This window comes from Tachypleus tridentatus, chromosome 2 (assembly GCF_004210375.1).
Source record: "Tachypleus tridentatus isolate NWPU-2018 chromosome 2, ASM421037v1, whole genome shotgun sequence".
In the NCBI taxonomy this organism is placed as follows: Eukaryota; Metazoa; Arthropoda; class Merostomata; order Xiphosura; family Limulidae; genus Tachypleus; species Tachypleus tridentatus.
In genome coordinates this window covers 37,937,086-37,955,288 of record NC_134826.1, presented here as the reverse complement: position 1 = coordinate 37,955,288, position 18,203 = coordinate 37,937,086, and the positions used below count along the sequence as shown (strand labels likewise).

The window sequence follows — 18,203 nt, the reverse complement described above, 5'->3', positions numbered from 1 at the left end:
GTTACTCCCGTTATCCTATTTGCTTAGAGTAGTTGAAGAGTTGGCGGTAGATAGTGTTGACTAACAGTGTATCAGTTCTAAACTAGGAACGGCTAGTGTATATAGCCCTTGAGTAAATTTGTGCGAAGTTCAGCAAATAAACCAATTTATGATATCTTCAAGAGATAAAATGTTTTTTTTCTGATTTAAAAAACAAAGCGCTACTAAATGAAGAAGTCAACGATATTTGTTTTTAATTTTAAAATGAGATTTCTCAAGCTTCCCTTGTGTTATTAATTTTTTATTTGAAGTTTTCGTCCTTTTTTTATAAAATAAAAATGCTTTGATTCAAATGCTGAAAAGACACTTGAAACAGACATAATCTCCAAATACAGATGTTACGTAAATGACAAGTAAAATAATTTTATTTGTGACAATATGAAACCAGGGCTGAAGTATCTGAGGTATACTCAAAACATTGAGGTTAACTTTTCTCATAATATGCTAATTTTTATTTTCTTATGCGCTCTTTATGTTTTTATAAAACTTATTTGTTTATTAAAAATTACAATTCCTGAACGTCTTAAAAGTAGATATAAAACTATAGCTCATTTATTAAGTTTTTCTTCTCATGTAGGAGATGTCAGACGATGTATAGTAATTATTGTGTGACAAGGATGAACAATTTTTAGAATGAAAAAAAAAAAGAACGAATATGAAAAACTTCAAGCTGTCAAGTTAATCTCTGAATGCAAGACAAAGAAACAGATGACCAAGATAACGAGACTTTTTATAATTGATTAAACAGAACTTTTATAGATCAAACGAAAGGGCCAAATTGAAACACGTGCTTCCGGAAGTTTGCAGATAAATGATGTAAAACTGAACATGACAAAAATGTTTCACCCAGGATATCATGTTAATCTCTGAAAGCTGAACTTACTTTCTAACCAACTTTTATCAGACAGTAGTGTATAAAGGTATACACAGTTTTGTTAACTGCTCTATTGTTATGGTGGAATTCATAAGCTAGTTTCCGCCTTAAGTTTATGTCATTAACCAAAAATGATATAATAGGTTGAAACGTTTCATTCCCAAAGTGTTTAGCGGTAGAAACTAGTAATTTATAATGTGAAAAACCGGATGACCCGTCATTAATAGCAACACAAGATTAACAGTAAAAACTAAATAAAATATGTAAAATTAAAATAACAGTTGCTTGTAGTTAAGCATTAAACCCATCACGGACCCAAAACACTATTTATAGCGTTGTAAGTAGGCAGACTTACTCCTATGCCAATAAGAGGCTAATAAGAATTGCACAGATAAAATGAAATATAAATAACAACATTTATGTGTGTGTGTGTATTTCCCCTTTGGGTTAATCATTCTTTATATTTTGTTTTTTGGAACTCACAGAACAAAGACTATTGTAGGAACAAAAACTTGACCGAGTGTGACAAGTTCAGTGAAGGTTGCTTGAGATTTCACGTTATTTATAAGCATGATATTTATCTTAAGATTTAGCATCTAACTTGCTTGCAATTTAGATAAAGATGTTAAATTACTAATCATGAAAGTCATAAACGTTGTACTTACAAACGCAAACCAACAAAGGTTTTGTCGTTTTCATATATATATATATTCTTTTCAACGCGACTTCACTTTGTTGGGCCCTCAGCTAGTACAGCGGTAAATCTATGGATTTACGACTTTAAAGCTGTGGGTTCGATTCCTCTCGGTGACCTTCGCACATAGCCAGATGTGGCTTTGCAATAAGAAAACGCACACACACTTACTTTTTTGGTGGCTACGAAGGAGAGCTTTTCAAGTCAGTTTTATATACTTAACTCATAATGTTTTAATTTAAGAGTATCATGTAGAATTGAAAAACAAAACACACATTATACAATAAATGCATAAAACGTTTAGTAATGTTAGTAAACACGTGTTGTAATTTCGTATTTAATTATTTTAATTTTTAAAGTTTTTCCGACTTCTGAATAAAAGTTATTAGAATATTTTTGAGGATATCAGTAGAAACAAAAGAACAAAAAACACGAACAAGGAAACTACATTTTACGTTATTTTTAATAAAATAAACGTAAAATTATAACTGCATTGAGTACAAAAATTACATAGGTTGGAAATCATTAAGTAATATTAATATAAGAAAAAATATTATTATGTAATTTTATGAAGATATTCAAAGTAAAAGTAAGGTGATTTTCTCAATTTTATAGAAATTTAATCCATAAAAAAATAAGTAGATAGTTAGATAAAAACTTAAAAGCATAAAAAAGTTTACATTCTTTAACGTAAGTGTGTAGTTGGTTGTTTTGAGTATCCACAAAGTCCCTAATACCTTTAATATTCCGGAGAAAGGGAGAGAGTAAGAGACGTGTATCTGTATGTAATCGGTAAGATCTTACGTATATATAAAAATTAACATCTCTAATTGAATTTTATAGAAAACTTTGCAAAAAATCAATCTCTTCAACAACTGGTTGAAAACAACACAATCTCTGAAGTGCTTGACAATCAAAACAGGAATAGCCAAGAAACAAATGTTACTAGAGAAGATAAGACGTAATTACACATTAATCAGTGATTTACAGTATAGTTGAGATATACGTAGTAAACAAGAATATGTGAATGTATGTGTTGAATTCTTTGATAATTATGTTTCAAGATAGAAACAATCAGCTAACTATTCATCTAATGCACGCCTATCTTCTACTAAGGTACAACGTGCCGTTGCCTTGAAACCAAAACAGGTTGTGTATTACTTTATATATACATATTTAAGCAATTTAAGAACACGTATCACGTTTATCTTGGAATGCAAGAAGTACTTCTTGAATCACTCAGCATTTTTTTAGACATAAGAAAATGTTAAACAAAGCAAAGCTATGAGCAATCGCAATGATTGTTCATTGGCCACATCTACATTAACATATTTACAAATAACGGATCAGAGGTATGTTCTGCAAGTATTGAAACTCATTCTATGTTTTGATTATTTGAAAATTTTAAATTAATCAAGTGATATTAGTAGATGGTAATACACGTGATTACATACTGTATACTTGGCATAGTCGAATTTATGTATTGAAGATTTTTGAAAGGCAACAATTCAACAATCTCATTATATCTATTTTTTGTTGGATCACAGCTCAACATTATTTGAAGAAAATATTTCTCCAATCATTCTTTGACACAACATTTCGATTCTTCCTCTTTCGTTAATGCATATCAGCTCTGATTGTTGAAATAACCAGCTTTACGTTTATCATCTCTACCTTGTTCCTTTCTACTACGTTATTGAAGGAGTCCAAAGACATTTTCGGAATATCATTTCACCCACTATACCCACACTTCACCTTCTATTTTACTAATCATCTTGAAGTATCACTATGCTTTGTTCTTTTGATATACAGTGGTGGGCGGTGGGCTGAGCAGATAGCCTTTGTGGCTTTGCTAAAAGAAAAAACACACACATACAGTGATGGGTGGTCATTGTTGTTTTCATCTAAACATTTTTGTTTTAATACATCATTTTTTTCCTTGATAAATATCTTCCGATAATCATTGATGATAGAAGGAGGTAGTACATTTATTCACCGCTTTTGCTATTCGTGTCTTGACATACATTGACGGGAGCCTGCAGTTGTTGTTAGAAGGACGTTTCAGTGTTTCCTCACTTATATCTTTTTGTGCATACTGACGGATAAAACCATATATCTATCCACATTCTCTTTTCTGTCTTCTCAGTATACATTGACAGAAGAATACTGAAGTTATCAAGGAAACAAATTAATAATACATAAGTTTCAAATTATTTTCCCTGAAACTTCCCTGTTTGCATGTATACTTCATTTCTAAATTCAATTTAAACTTATATGATAAAAACTTAGAAAAATTAACAAATTACTCAGTCGTTTGAAGAATAATCACACGTTGTTACGAATACCAGGACAGAGAGCGATCCAATTGTTAGTGTGCCAGACTAAGGATACGCGGGTTCAGCATATTGTTGTTGTTGTTTTGAATTAAGCACAGAGCTACACAATGGGCTATCTGTGCTCTGCCCACCACGAGTATCTAAACCCGGAATTTAGCGTTGTAAGTCTGCAGACATACTGCTGAGCCACTGGGGGGCGGTCCAGCATATGTGTCCCGTTATCGTAAGAAAAAAACAAATAAACAAAATAAGAACAACATCTTAATAATAATTATCACAGTTCAAAGTTTGGGAACGTGAGTTCGTCGAAGGTGTGATGGTCAAATCCAACTGTTCAGATAGGGTGGGACGAGAATTCGAATCCGCGAGCCTCATATTGCGAATCAAGCGCCTTAGCTACCTGTCCAATATATACATTATCTTTTTATTTATTAATAAACATAGTTTGTTTGTTTGTAATTAATCACAAAAACTACACAATAGGTTAGCTGTGTTCTACCCGTCACGGGTATCGAAACCCAGTTTCTAGAGGTGTGAGTCCACAGACATACTGCTGTGCCGCTGGAGGGCTAATAAACAAAGATGGGTGACCATATCTATCCTCCAAGGAATGATATTTAGTTTTCAGCTTATAACTTATCACTTTTTTGTTGTTAAATTTATTAATAAACATAGTTTGTTTGTTTGTAATTAATCACAAAAACTACACAATAGGTTAGCTGTGTTCTACCCGTCACGGGTATCGAAACCCAGTTTCTAGAGGTGTGAGTCCACAGACATACTGCTGTGCCGCTGGAGGGCTAATAAACAAAGGTGGGTGACCATATCTATCGTCCAAGGAATGATATTTAGTTTTCAGCTTATAACTTATCACTTTTTTGTTGTTAAATATAGAGGGTTGAGTACCGATATTGACAGAGGATATAAACATTTTAACTTGTTTTTTCTAAATACGCATATTAAATAACATTTAGCAATTACTATTATTTAAGCCAAATACTTGCTGATAACTAAATATATCGTGAAGGGTTATGAGTTTTCTACTGGTTTTGTTATAACTGGGATAACCTTCATAACAAACACCCAAAAAGGAATCTGAACCGGTTTGCACTAGACAAATAAGAACAACAAGAACACACCTTTGAATTTTCCAGGAAATATTTCATGGCATGCCTTTTGTATCTCAAAAATTTCCAGTTATGGTTAACACATTTTTTAAGCTTTCAGTAGAAATAATACCTTTAAGCTGAAAAGTAAAACTTTTATAAAAATATTCTTGTTTTCAATGGTTTTTCCCATAGCATGGAAGGTAAACACGGACCAGTTCCTTGCAAGGGGGTTGGGGGTGGAAATGCTTTATTCAGATGAACCCAAGTTTCACTACATCCTGATATACCTATTCTGTTAATGCTATATATATGTTGTAAAAAATAATAAAAGTGCTTCTTTCAGAAGGATACTATTTTGTATATATATAGTAGAGACTATTTAAAAAAAAAACTGCTGGTAACATACTGCAGTTTATAAAAAAAACTTGTGTTCCTGTGAGGACTATTATAAAAAAATGTTTGTTCCAGTGAGGACTATTATAAAAAAATGTTTGTTCCAGTGAGGACTATTATAAAAAATTTGTTTCAGCGAGAAATATTATTTGAAAAAAGTTTGTTCCCGTAAGGTACTACTATAAAACATGTTTGTTCCAGTAATGTACTAATATATATATATATTGCAAGAAAGTAAGGCTTTTCATTGCGCTTAAATGAGTTCGTATAATTAGTTGTTTGTACATGGTTTTGATCTAAATGTGTTTACAGCTTAATTATTCAGAGAAGATAAAACATCCCACACAAGCATTTTTAAAAGTGTTTCAAAGCGTTTAAAAAAGACACCCATATAGCGTTTATTTCATATAATCGTACCTATGACAGTTTTAGGAGATATATACATTCCTTTATTTAATATTTTATTTCCGAAATATGCTTCGCTAGATTTGTCGGATTCGTCGTCCCAGTGAATTACGTCATGATATCTAAAGCCACATTGGCCATTTATATGTAAAAGTAGGGCATGTTAGAAGAACTTCCATTGAACTTCCTGTGTGTTCACTTTTGTTCTAAATCACAATTGAAAATTAACAAGTTCAATTACATATAAATTAGACATGATATTATTTATCTAAGTTAAGTTTCATATGGTGAATTTACAGAATTTCTTAATGGAATTTTTTTCTTGAAATAGAGACATGTAAGGGCTATTTTATAGTTATTCCTGTATTTTAAAAAGATAAAGAAAGAAGAGTGATTCTTGATAACATACTCACTTCTCGACACTTTATTATTATTATTATTTCTTATCAAACTCTACAAGAACCTATTTACTGTTTATGGAAACAAATACTTAGACCCGTCACTTAGGTATCTATCGAGTCGTACGAAAAAAAAAAAGAAAACAATAATACCCCAACATTAGATATAGCCATCAACATTTTATGTTGTATTCAAAAATAATAATGTTTGTATGGAGAGTGTAGCTGAATTAGAGATTGAAAAAAGTGCGGAATTTGTTAATCTGAAACCGGCTTTAATTTAGCAAAATCATTTTTTTCCGTTTCTTACCAGATCATACATTGTAATATATTTTAGAATTAATTTTATCAGCCTACCCGCTTTCAGACCTTATGATGGTCAAAACAGGAAAAAAAGTACTTATTGTATTTTGTAATAAAGAAAATGAAACCACAGACGCATATTGCAACTTATCTCATTAAAACGTGTTGCAGTAAATACGTGTCGTTTCAGAATCAAAAACTTCATTTATAAATTTGACTTTATGTTTAAGGTAGTAAACACTTCGAAAGCTCTTCTTAGAAATGCGAAGCGAGGTTTGAAGACTAATCAAAAGTACATCGTTTTCTCCAGTTAATGTCAGAAACGGTAAAATTAACTCCCTACTATATCCTACTGGCGCATGCGCCCTGAAGATATTAAGATGTTGCTACTAGATTTAGATGTGATCTGCGTCAAAACACTGAACATGGAAAGTAATTCCAAGAAATTGAGGACCATACTTATATTTACTACACAGTAAACAGCAACGCAATTCATGTTTGAACGCTATTTATAGAGACAACCGTAGGGTAATCAAGTGCTTTAATTTGATGTCTTTATAGTTATTATAAACTACACATATTTTGTCAGATATAAATTCTCTCTTATTTTGTAATATCGAGGGAAAATTGGGTAATTCATAATTGTCATAATCTACGTGAGGGACGTTTGTAGTGTTTGACAGTAAAGTCTGACTGAATTAGCAGCATGATAACGGCAAGCAATACCACTTTACAAAATGGTCTGTGTGAATGTTCTTAATAAAATAGCTAAAATTATTGAAGTGATTCAGATTTTTGTTAATGTAACATTTATGTTCTCTACTTCTAGTTAAACAAGTATCGTAATTTTCAAGACATGTTTAGAAAGTGGATAATCTGACTATATAAACTTTGCAATTGTAAAAGACTTGTTTAGAAAGTCGATAGATTATTTGGTTATGTTTCTTTTGATTGTTAACATTGTTTAATCACAATATTGGGTCCACCATTAACTTTGTGAGAGGCTTATAGCAATTCCATATTAACGACTAAACGTCTCAAGCTGTTTAGATTTAATACAACAGTAAAGTTATATTTCATATTTATAATTATTGATTTTAGCAGCCTTCACATCCACGTTCTTATACAACTTTTTCAACCTGAAAATCTCATAATTATTTCTTCTCCAGGCAGTTTTGCTTCGTATGCATAATATAATAATTCACATATTATATAAAACACTCATTTGAGTAGAGACTCCATTGCCCTTCACAACCCAATTAGCCATTTGTGTCTAATGTTTATATATTTTTATTTCACATGTATAAAGAAGCACTTCTTTTTTGCTCATTTTAACATACCTTGTAAAAAAAGTCAATATTTTTATAAATAAGCCACAATATGGGTTGATAATCTGTTATTATAGCATATGAAACTACAGCTTTTATATAATTGCAATATCTAATCAGTTAGTTAATAGTCAGAAAAGTAAGAATGTAAGTTCTAAAGAATATGTGAACTTCTTCGGTTAAAAAAAGAACTATAAGAAATTTGTAAATATTCAAAAAATAAGCCTTATTTTCAATGATTGAACCTGATTTTATAAGGTTTTACTGAACAAATGGTTCAATTTTCATTACAAACACATTAGGAATGCGTTAAGCGATAGCATACACAGTTACGTGACTAGTTTAGAAAAACCAAACAAATAGAATACTTTCAATGTTTAGATACTTCTAAGCACTTACTGCAGCTCCATTTAAATATCAGATGCATGTAATACTTTACTGCAGACGGCTTTTAAACTCTTCTTCGAGTTATAATTAATTTGTGAATAGAGACACAGACAGGAAGATTACACTTGTTTCTCTATGACTTTTGTTTTGTATGCTTTGTACACACACACACACACACATATATATATATACACAACTAATATTAGAGAGAGGAACATATCTAAAGTATCTGTCTATGTGTGTTTTTGTCTGACTTGTATGGTAGAGAAACAACAGTTTGATATACTTTCGAGCTTTTAAGATCTGAGAATCTGTACACCAACATCATACAAGATATTCAAAAGAGTTATTATTATAGCTTAAAATCAGCATATATCAGATACGTAATAGTGTGGTTTAAAAGCAACAAGATAGTTGGGCACATACATGATATTCAAGGACAAATAAAATGCCATAAAGTTTTAGCTTTCTTTGGGCAGCTTCCTATCTCTTTGGCAATTTTGAAGCATGAAGGCTGAGTTAAACTTATATGAGTTAGTGCAAATATAAATTTGATGAACACAGTACTCGATTTTATCAAATACCGTAGTGCTGTAATATACATATATACACATACTAGTGGCTCGTAGTGTTTTGTGAAGTAAAATAACTTTGCACAAGTAAATGAGAACAGTTAACACACAGAAGAGTAAATGTTTTTCGCCGTTAGTAACTTACATCTTATGAAACTTTTGAAATGTTACATGTGCCACGCACTGTAAAATTGTTGTAATATAATAAATACTTTTTCTCTTATAAACAATTGTTTTTGTTTGTTTTTCCTTCAACAGTGTTGTCACCAAGCGGATATATTTTCATGGTTACGGATTTATAAGATAATCTCGTGTAATATTTCGAAACTATGAATAATATACGTCCATTTTATATATTATTTATTCAGCCATAAAAATATCTTAAGGAAAGTCACTGAAGAGTGGGAGAAAATGTGTTATGAGCTTATTTTCTAAAGTCGTTTGATATTAATGTTTTTATTTATTTAATATTATTATTATTTTAACGTATACTTGTCTCTATGCCTGCGGCTGTGTCAGTGCGAGATTTCGTAATTCTTTTAATGAAGCCGCCACCGCCGCCAGCAGGGTGCTTCGCTTACTCATCGTTTTAGTCACGTGATCGTTTTTTGACTTACTCTTTCTCTAAGTTTTAATTTTTCAAATACTGTATGTTGTTGTTGTTTTTAACAACTATACTCATTTGAAAATAAATATTATTATTAATGTTAACATGATTTGTAAGGTTAATGGTACCACATTATTTGCATGAAAAATAAATAACAATAGTGTTGGTTATTACTAATGCAAGATTCTCCTCATACTTCGTTGGGTTGGTTCCAAAGGGAAGAATATGTGATATATTTAATAAAAATGTCATAAAGATCTAGTCTCTTATAATAAATATATATGTAAATATATGCAAGACAAGTGAATAGTTGATACATTTGAAAAGTGCTCTTTCACTTTTTCTTTGGAGTAAACCAATCAACTCACATATAGTATCAACAGTCCTATAGCAGAATAACGTATAACACACATTTCTAAACCTTGATACTTTAGTACCATAAGTGACTAAGTAGCATATATACGATGAAATAAGTCTTAGTGTTACTACTGGTGAAGTAATATATGGGTGAGAGCTAAAAGCTAACTAAAGCCTAAATGGCACATCTAACTAAATTTAAGTATTGTCACTGTCTGGTCTATGTTTAACATCAAAGCACATAAAACTACAAAATGAAAAAAAAATTTAGGCGTAATAAATTTAATGTAACATTACTTCTAGCTGCACACACTTTCTCAGTCTTCTTTTTCGGTCTACTACGAAATCCAATCCAGAAAAAAAGCACTTCTATGTTTTATTTGCGAAGGTGATTCGTTACTGACGACAGAAATAACATTTATAATAATTTGTTGAGTCTTTTTAGTCCAGCTTAACTATAGATATCAAATTAAACATGCTCGTTCTTTTAGCTGTGGGTGCGTTATAACGCTACGGTCAATCCCATTATTCGTTAGTAAAAAAATAGCCCAACAGTTGGCAGTGAGTGGTGATGACTAGCTGTCTTCCCTATAGTTTTACACTGCTAAATTAGAGACGGCTAGCGCAGATAGCTTTCGAGTAGGTTTGCGCGAAATTGAAAACAAACCCAAACCACTTCTATCACATTCTTATCTAAAAGTCATCATGTGTAATTTGCTGTATATTTCTAAAATAATTGTTAATAATTCAGAAGTACAATAGCCTACTTATAACACGAAATGCAACTTGAAATTTGATCAAAGCTTAAGTAATTCGTAACTCACCTTTGAATTCTTAGTTTCATTGATCAGATGTCATTGCCATTAAGAATGTCTCTCTTCCATGAAAGTAGGTTACAGCATGTTTTTCAAAACCAGGTTTAATTTTATAACAGTACACTGAATATTTTTTTTTCAGGGAGGACTTTGATTAAATGTTAAATATTGTTTCCATGTTACCAGCAAAAAAAAATTGACAACATAACAATGATGATTACATTTCTTTCTCCGAGTCACTCAAAATATGATTTTTCAAACACGAGAGCATTTAAAAGAAATTATTCAGTATAAAAATGTTAAAAAGCAATAAAAGTTGCCTAAGCATGCAATTAATATTAAAATGTTCGCTATCTCCTCCTAACATTTATTAGGTGGAAATAACAGTGTGATGTTGTAAAATATGTATGTTTTCCCCCCCAAAAAAGTAAAAAATAAGAAACGGAAAAATAACATTTCCGTCTCCCACTGGTACAGCGGTAAGTCTACGGAATTACAACGCTAAAATCACGGGTGCAATTCCCCTCGGTGGACACAGCAGATAGTTTGATGTGGCTGTGCTATAAGAAAACACACAGAGAATAATATTTCTCCATGATATCCAGAGGTGTAGATCAATAAAAATTATACGTAAATATGCAACAGATTTTTCACCCTTCATAAAACAATAGGTTTATAGCATCTAATATTACAATTACATCGTGCATAATATGCTGTAGACCTCTTTTCTAAGAAGTTTATAAATGATGTCAAAGTCTGATGGTACAAAATCATATCGATGTCCTTCATAATATGAATGAGCAGTCTTGTGACGTACAGAATTGTTGCTCAACACTTTTAGTGTTGCATAAATATAAACGTTGGAAAATTAAACTCGTAAACGAGAAACAAAAAACAAGGAAAAGGAAAGAAGATTACACAGAGTTAAATATGACTGAATGAATAACGAAACTTTTCATCGAGGCCACGTGCCCTTAACACGAGGAGCAGCCATTTTTCATTTTATAAACAATAAAATGCCTAATCATGTCTAAATGCACATGCCTGTTTTTTACAGAAATATATACATAAAGTAAGGCTTTCTCTTTTTTTTTTTTTTTTCAAGTCTACATGGTAGAGTAGTATATTATTTGACTTCATTTCGTATTATCAAAATAAACTTCTGTAACAACCACACAGTTTTCATAAGTTTTATACCTATTCAATCAAACTAGACTGACAGATCTATAGCTTTTTATATGTTAAGCGACTGATAGATCTGTAGGCTTTCTACATGTTAATTGTCTGATAGAACTGTATGCCCTCCCCCTCAGTGACACAGTGGCATGTCTGTGGACTTACACTACTGGAAACCGGGTTTCGATACTCGAGGTGGGCAGAGCACAGATGGTTAAATGTGTAGCTTTGCGCTTAACAAAAAGAACAATAATAATATGGTTAGTGACTGATAGATCAGTAAGATGTCTACATGTCAAATAACTGAAGATCTGTAGGCTTTTTATATGTTAACTCTCTGGTCGTTAAAGCTTTCGATATTTAACTGACCGATATATAAGTAAGATTTCTACATGGTAACTGACTGTTATAGCTTTCCAAGTTTTAATTGCAGTTTTAAGCATGGAAAAGAGATAAATAAAAAATCATGAAACACTAGAGTAACAACCTCGCCTAGACCTAAGAGGAACAACATTGTAGAAACTGTCTATACGTACGCTCGATCCTCAGCGTTTTATTCGGAAATCGTGATATTATACCGAAATCTCTGATAGTTTAATTTGAAACTCGTGATCTTACACTCAATATACTCACGTTTTGTAAGTTATGTCTTTAATAATCAGATCGATAAAAACTCACTTCAATGATAACCAAAAAAATCACAGCTGTGTTCTCTTTAAATGTTGCTATCAAACGTTTTTCAAGGTTGTGTATCAATATAAAAAGTTTGTGAAAAACTTACGACTGATAATTATAACCATTACTAATGAATAAATTTAATATAAGCAAACTGTTTAACAACTATAAGTAACTAAATCCAACTGAGTAAAAAACATGTTATTTACAGCCTCCTTTTTCCTCTTTTTTTAAGCACACACATCCTCCTAGAAACACAGTTGCCAATTATTGATCTAAATTATAAGTACCACATAGTGGATTATGTATCAGATATATGTAATATTCGTTGCTTGGAATATCAGGCCAAAAAACTTACATTTATGTTGTATAATGTTGGTACCCTTTGGTTCGCAATACGTTTTATATATATTATCTTAAGTTCACCATATGTACATGTAAAACACTATTTCGTATTAAATTAATTATATTATATATGTAGCGTATTAATCTAAACGAAACGTGTTTATTAACACTGGAACAAACTGATTCATTTTATTCAGTGATAGATATAATGATCAGATCTTTTGTATAATCTCTGTTGCCATTTGGTTGAATAATAATTTACCTATAAAATCTCATTACATATGTTTATTGTATAAATCAAAGTTACAACGTCTTTTAGAATTTCACCTCTGTACAATTTGCATATAAATTACATTCTATGTAAACAAACTATTTTCCCCTATACACGTCAATATCCTTTGATGCTTTGTTTCACATCTGCTAGATTCAGTATTTAAGCAGTTAAAAAAAACACATAAAAATAAAAAACAAAATTCGAACGCTAAATGGACAGTCCAAGACTGTTGTTGTGAACAGTTATTAGTTCTTCTCCTGCAGAGTTGTAAACAATAATACTAACGAAGGAAATAATGTAAATGGTGTCAAAAACTTTTTGGCAGAAATGTAATAATAATAATAGCATATAAGTAAAAGTAAAAAAAAACAAACTACATTTAAAGGAAACAATGTTTGTTTTTATTCTTACGACTATAATAAGTGATATGTTACCATGTCAGTCATTCATTTTAGTGAAAACAAATGAATTTGTGAAGTGCGCCTCAGTAGACAATTATTATGTTATTTCAAATTATGTATTACATTATCAAAAATATTTTAGTTTCATCGTATGGTAATAAATACTGATATAATACAGAAAACGAGGTCCTATTTCTGTATTTATTGGTTGTTGAACTGGAGCTTGTTTCTATATTTTTTGGAGTTAATATGGTTGTTTCAGGATGTTTAGATTTCAAGGATCATCCAGATATTCTTATAAAGCACTATTTAGATTGGCTATAGTAATACTGATGAAATATTTATTAAAGTTATGGAGACTTAATAACTAAAATATTATTGATATGATTGATACATTATATTTATATTTACCTTTAAATAAATAACTTTTATGTGTGTGAGATTGGTGAAAGAGTCTTATATATATCATTTAATCATTTTATAATTAAAGCGATAGTTGTTCTTTAATCTTATAGTGACTTTTCGCATGAAGGAAAAAAAAACAGCTGAAAGGAAAAGAGAAATTTCGAAGCTTATCGGTACTGAAATTCTATGCTCAGAAACTGGAACTCTCTTGTCTGTCGTCATGCTTACAAATGTGTTTGGAAAGCTTCAGCTCTTTTACACACACACACACACGAGTGTGTATACTGTTTATAAAAAAGGAAAAGAAAAGATTCGTTATTGAATCGAGCATAAAACGACACGACATCATCCTCAGATTTAGGCCATCTGGATGTAAAGCAACCGCGTAACACATCAAGCCACTGTGTTCGGTCTATGTGTATCCTTTCCACTACGAACTAACAGTTTTGACATTAAATAATTTAATCAATACCAAAATGTATTGTGCAGCATTTACCTTCATCAGTTTAGAAAACAGTGTCACTTCCAGTATTATTGCTGAGCAGAATTTGTGTGTGAGTGTTTTTGAAGGGGAAAACCAAATATTTTTCTTTTCAGTAGCAAAACGTATTACATGTTAATATTGAAAACGAATGGGTCAATTTAAACTTTTTTCCTACGGTGCTGATTTAATTGTAAAGAAATTTCTTAATAATAAACCAGTTTTAAATTATTATATTAGATTGGTATGTTGCATTAATTCATTCAAATTTCATCTTTTAAACGCTTTAACAATCTAAGTGATAATGTAGCATCTTAACTTTGTGGCATTTTCACCTATTGTGTGACCTGACTTTCCTGCATACTATAAACTTACCTGATCTGAATAATTACTCGCTGCTCCCCAGGTTACTCCAACCAGTAATACAAGGAAAACTGTAGTCCTGAAAAACATAAAATACAAATGTTAAAAACTAACTTTCACACATATTCTAGAAGCTATCTATAACACATTTCCCAGAAAGTGCATTCAACGTACTTTTATGACTAATGTATCGTGAATAATTTGCTGAAGAACAAGTTTTAATTCGAGTATCAGTAAGACCCTGATTACTCAAACTTCAGATTAATGATAGAACTTTTCTTAATTTAGACCTTTATAATCAAAAAATAAAGAACGATCACTAATAAATGTTACTGTGTTAAATTTATCATTAGTTCATCTAAGCTGTTATATTTGAGTTTTTGTTTTACAACGGAATGAATAGTTTGGTATTGTTACATCTAACTAGAAAATTCATTTGTTTTTGTTTATGCATTAAAACTATTGTTTGAAACAGTCTGCACATTTTATTCTTGACCAACAACGATAGCTTTTATTTGTATAAAACATTAAACTTCGTGACTAACGTTTAGCGTTGGAAGTAACCTTAAGAAACGTGTCTATTACCATTGCTTAAAAAAACAAAAACTACAACAACTGGGAAAAATAGTTATTACTGACATAAAGTTCAAAACAAATTTGATTTATTGTCTTAAATTATTAATTTTCAAGCACTATTTTATATTTTGTATCAGAATAGTAAAGCTATTCTGCAGTAAATAAACGAATAATCTTCTACGTTTGTTACAGGAAGACTTCTATGTATTATGTTTACATTTTAAACAAGAGTAGTGATTGTTTGTAGCTATTAGAAACACCCAAATTAGTAACTGAGAAAACACATTTTGTTCGTCAAAACATAAAATAAATCTAGAGTTGGCGAGCTGCATAAACCTCTATGCAGTTTGTACAAGAATAAATATTAAGAAGCTTGAAGAATAAAGTATGAGGTGTTATAACCATACAATTGGTGCCCTAGGATGCTAGTTTTGGAAGCATAGCTACGTTTCTCGTGTGTTTTCACATTTCATACACCCACTCAGATGATCATGAATTTCTCTGCGTATAAATGTATTAGATACAGTGAGATAATTACACTTTAACCAGTTCTATGGAATTCAAACGTAGATATCGTCAAGGCAACCCAGTTGCTCTTCACGCTGGCTAAGAAGAATTTTTGTTTGTTTTTTTCGTTTTATCATAAGTTTTCATTTGATAGTTTTCGTGTTACACGATTTTCCACAAACACACCTGTCGTGTTTTACTGATGATATAAGTACCTCTGATAGACGAAACAAAAAGAGTTTTTTGAGTTGTTAATAATGAGACTGAGCTTTTCAGGCACACTCCTGAGTCCTGCCCCGCTTTGACAAATATTTGATCTAACGGCACAGTATGCTATAGTAACTAGTGAGCCATTCATTAATGGCTTAGGAAAAAAGGTTTATTATTTGTTTAAGAGATTATTTTGTAACGAGCTATGAAAACAACAATTGCATATTCTGTTGCTCTTTTTTTATATCAACTACCTTTACATGATAAAGTTTATAATATTCATTTCAAACTTTTTATGTTTTTTTTTCACTGATATATGTTTTCTTATGTTATTAGTCCTGTACATCAAACCGTGATATAATATAGCTTTGTATTTGTGATAATAGCTACTTATTTTTTTAATTTCAGCATATTAATATCAAATATTCGAACGCTTAACGTGGACAGTCCAGGACTGTTGTTGTGAATAATTATTAGCTTCCTTCCTGCATAGTTGTAAACACTAATACTAACGAAAGAAATAATGTAAATGGTGTCAGAAACTCTTTGGCAAAAAATTAATAATAATATAAGTAAATTAAAACCAAAAACCTACACTTAAAAGTAACCATATTTGTCTTTATTCATACGGCTATAATAAGTGGTATGTCATTGGATAAAACTGTTCAGGCTTCTCACTTATAGCAGTGCAACATGTGTCTAGGAGCACCTGTCAAATGAATGTTTAAAATGTTTTCTTTTATGTAAATGACAATCAAACAACATCGTTTTTAACACCTGTTTCAACAAATTGACCCTCAGGTGATACAATGGTGTATCTTCGGATTTAAACCGATAGAAGCTAGATTTCGTTGCTCTTGTTGGTCAGAACAAAGACAGACAGCCCTTTGTGAAGCTTTGTTCTTAATCACACACAATAACTCAATAAATTTGTCGAGTTTTTCATTTTCTACGTGGTTGTAAAATGTATGATACGTATAGTGCGTTCAAATATATATGATTCGTCTTTTGGAATTACGTGCGGAAAATTAATACTAAAATTTTGTTCTTTCCGTTATGTTTTAATTTGATTTGTGCTTTACTTTTGTCTGCAATTACCTCACAACTTCTCTTTTCTGAATCGCGAAGTAAACAGACATAAGATAACCCAACATGCTTAGTTACGCTTCATTGATATAGTATCTATTGTTTGTTGTATATAAATATATATGCACTTGGAAGAATTACATTCATGATTTCGTAGCAACGTGAGTTCAACCAAAGTAAATCTCTACAAGATACCACATATCTCTTTCATGCACAACAGCTTTGAATTCCGAGCTTATCAATCAAACAACCTATTGGTTTTTATCATCTTAGCACTATAAATGGTATTTATAGAATACTGTCGGAAATGTGTGTGAATTAGTCAATTCCTCTCTCGAATGCACCTGAACTTTATTGAGCTGAGATATATAAATATATCATTGCAAACGGATTCCTAAATATTTATATAAATGGATATAGACGTTATAAACGTATACTTCCCGTCGCACACCAAGTGTTGAAATGGTTACTCGTCGAAGTATTTTATCTGTGAAGTTTATTTCACCGCAAAAATTAGCAACCTGTATGTAAAGCGAGTTAAGAAATATACACACACCAAGGATACGCACGTTAAGTTTCAAACGTCGCGAAAAGTGGGAGTAAACCTAAAGTATGTTTCCAAAATTAATTTAGTTTCCTGCTCACTATGGATTGCGGTGTTGTTTGTCTGTTGTTTAGGTGTGATTCTTTTTAGGCATGTCTAATTATTCTACTTCACAATACCAATAAATAAAACCTTTTTTTTTTATCGTATGCATACTAAATCAGATAACGTCTACGTTTCTTAATTTATGAGCGTTTGTCAAAGAGAATGTACAAAAAAAAGGTTAAATTCCTGTACTCGTAGGTGAATATCCAAACTGTGTTTATGAGCTGTTTTGATGTATACATTTCCAAATGTTTAATGAAAATAAATTAAAGATTTAGCAAAAATATTCTCATAAATAAATCAAAATTCAATGTTTTTTCTTACGTAGTCTATAATTGATTAGAATTTCCTACCAAAGACATGGTTACTACAACTCAACGTCGGCAAGTCAAATACAACGGTGTACATTCTTTGCTCTCGAAGAATATCTTAATAACA

The 18,203-nt window shown here is 31.1% G+C and overlaps 1 protein-coding gene across 1 annotated transcript in view; it reads right to left on the bottom strand.

The window, feature by feature from the left end:
- Positions 1-18,203, bottom strand: part of LOC143235446 (ADAMTS-like protein 2) — a 96,211-nt gene that overhangs the window by 35,118 nt on the left and 42,890 nt on the right. Inside the window, exon 2 of the mRNA XM_076473632.1 lies at positions 14,750-14,816. Within this exon, the coding sequence (XP_076329747.1) occupies positions 14,750-14,816 (67 nt within the window). The remainder of the gene's footprint in view (positions 1-14,749; positions 14,817-18,203) is intronic.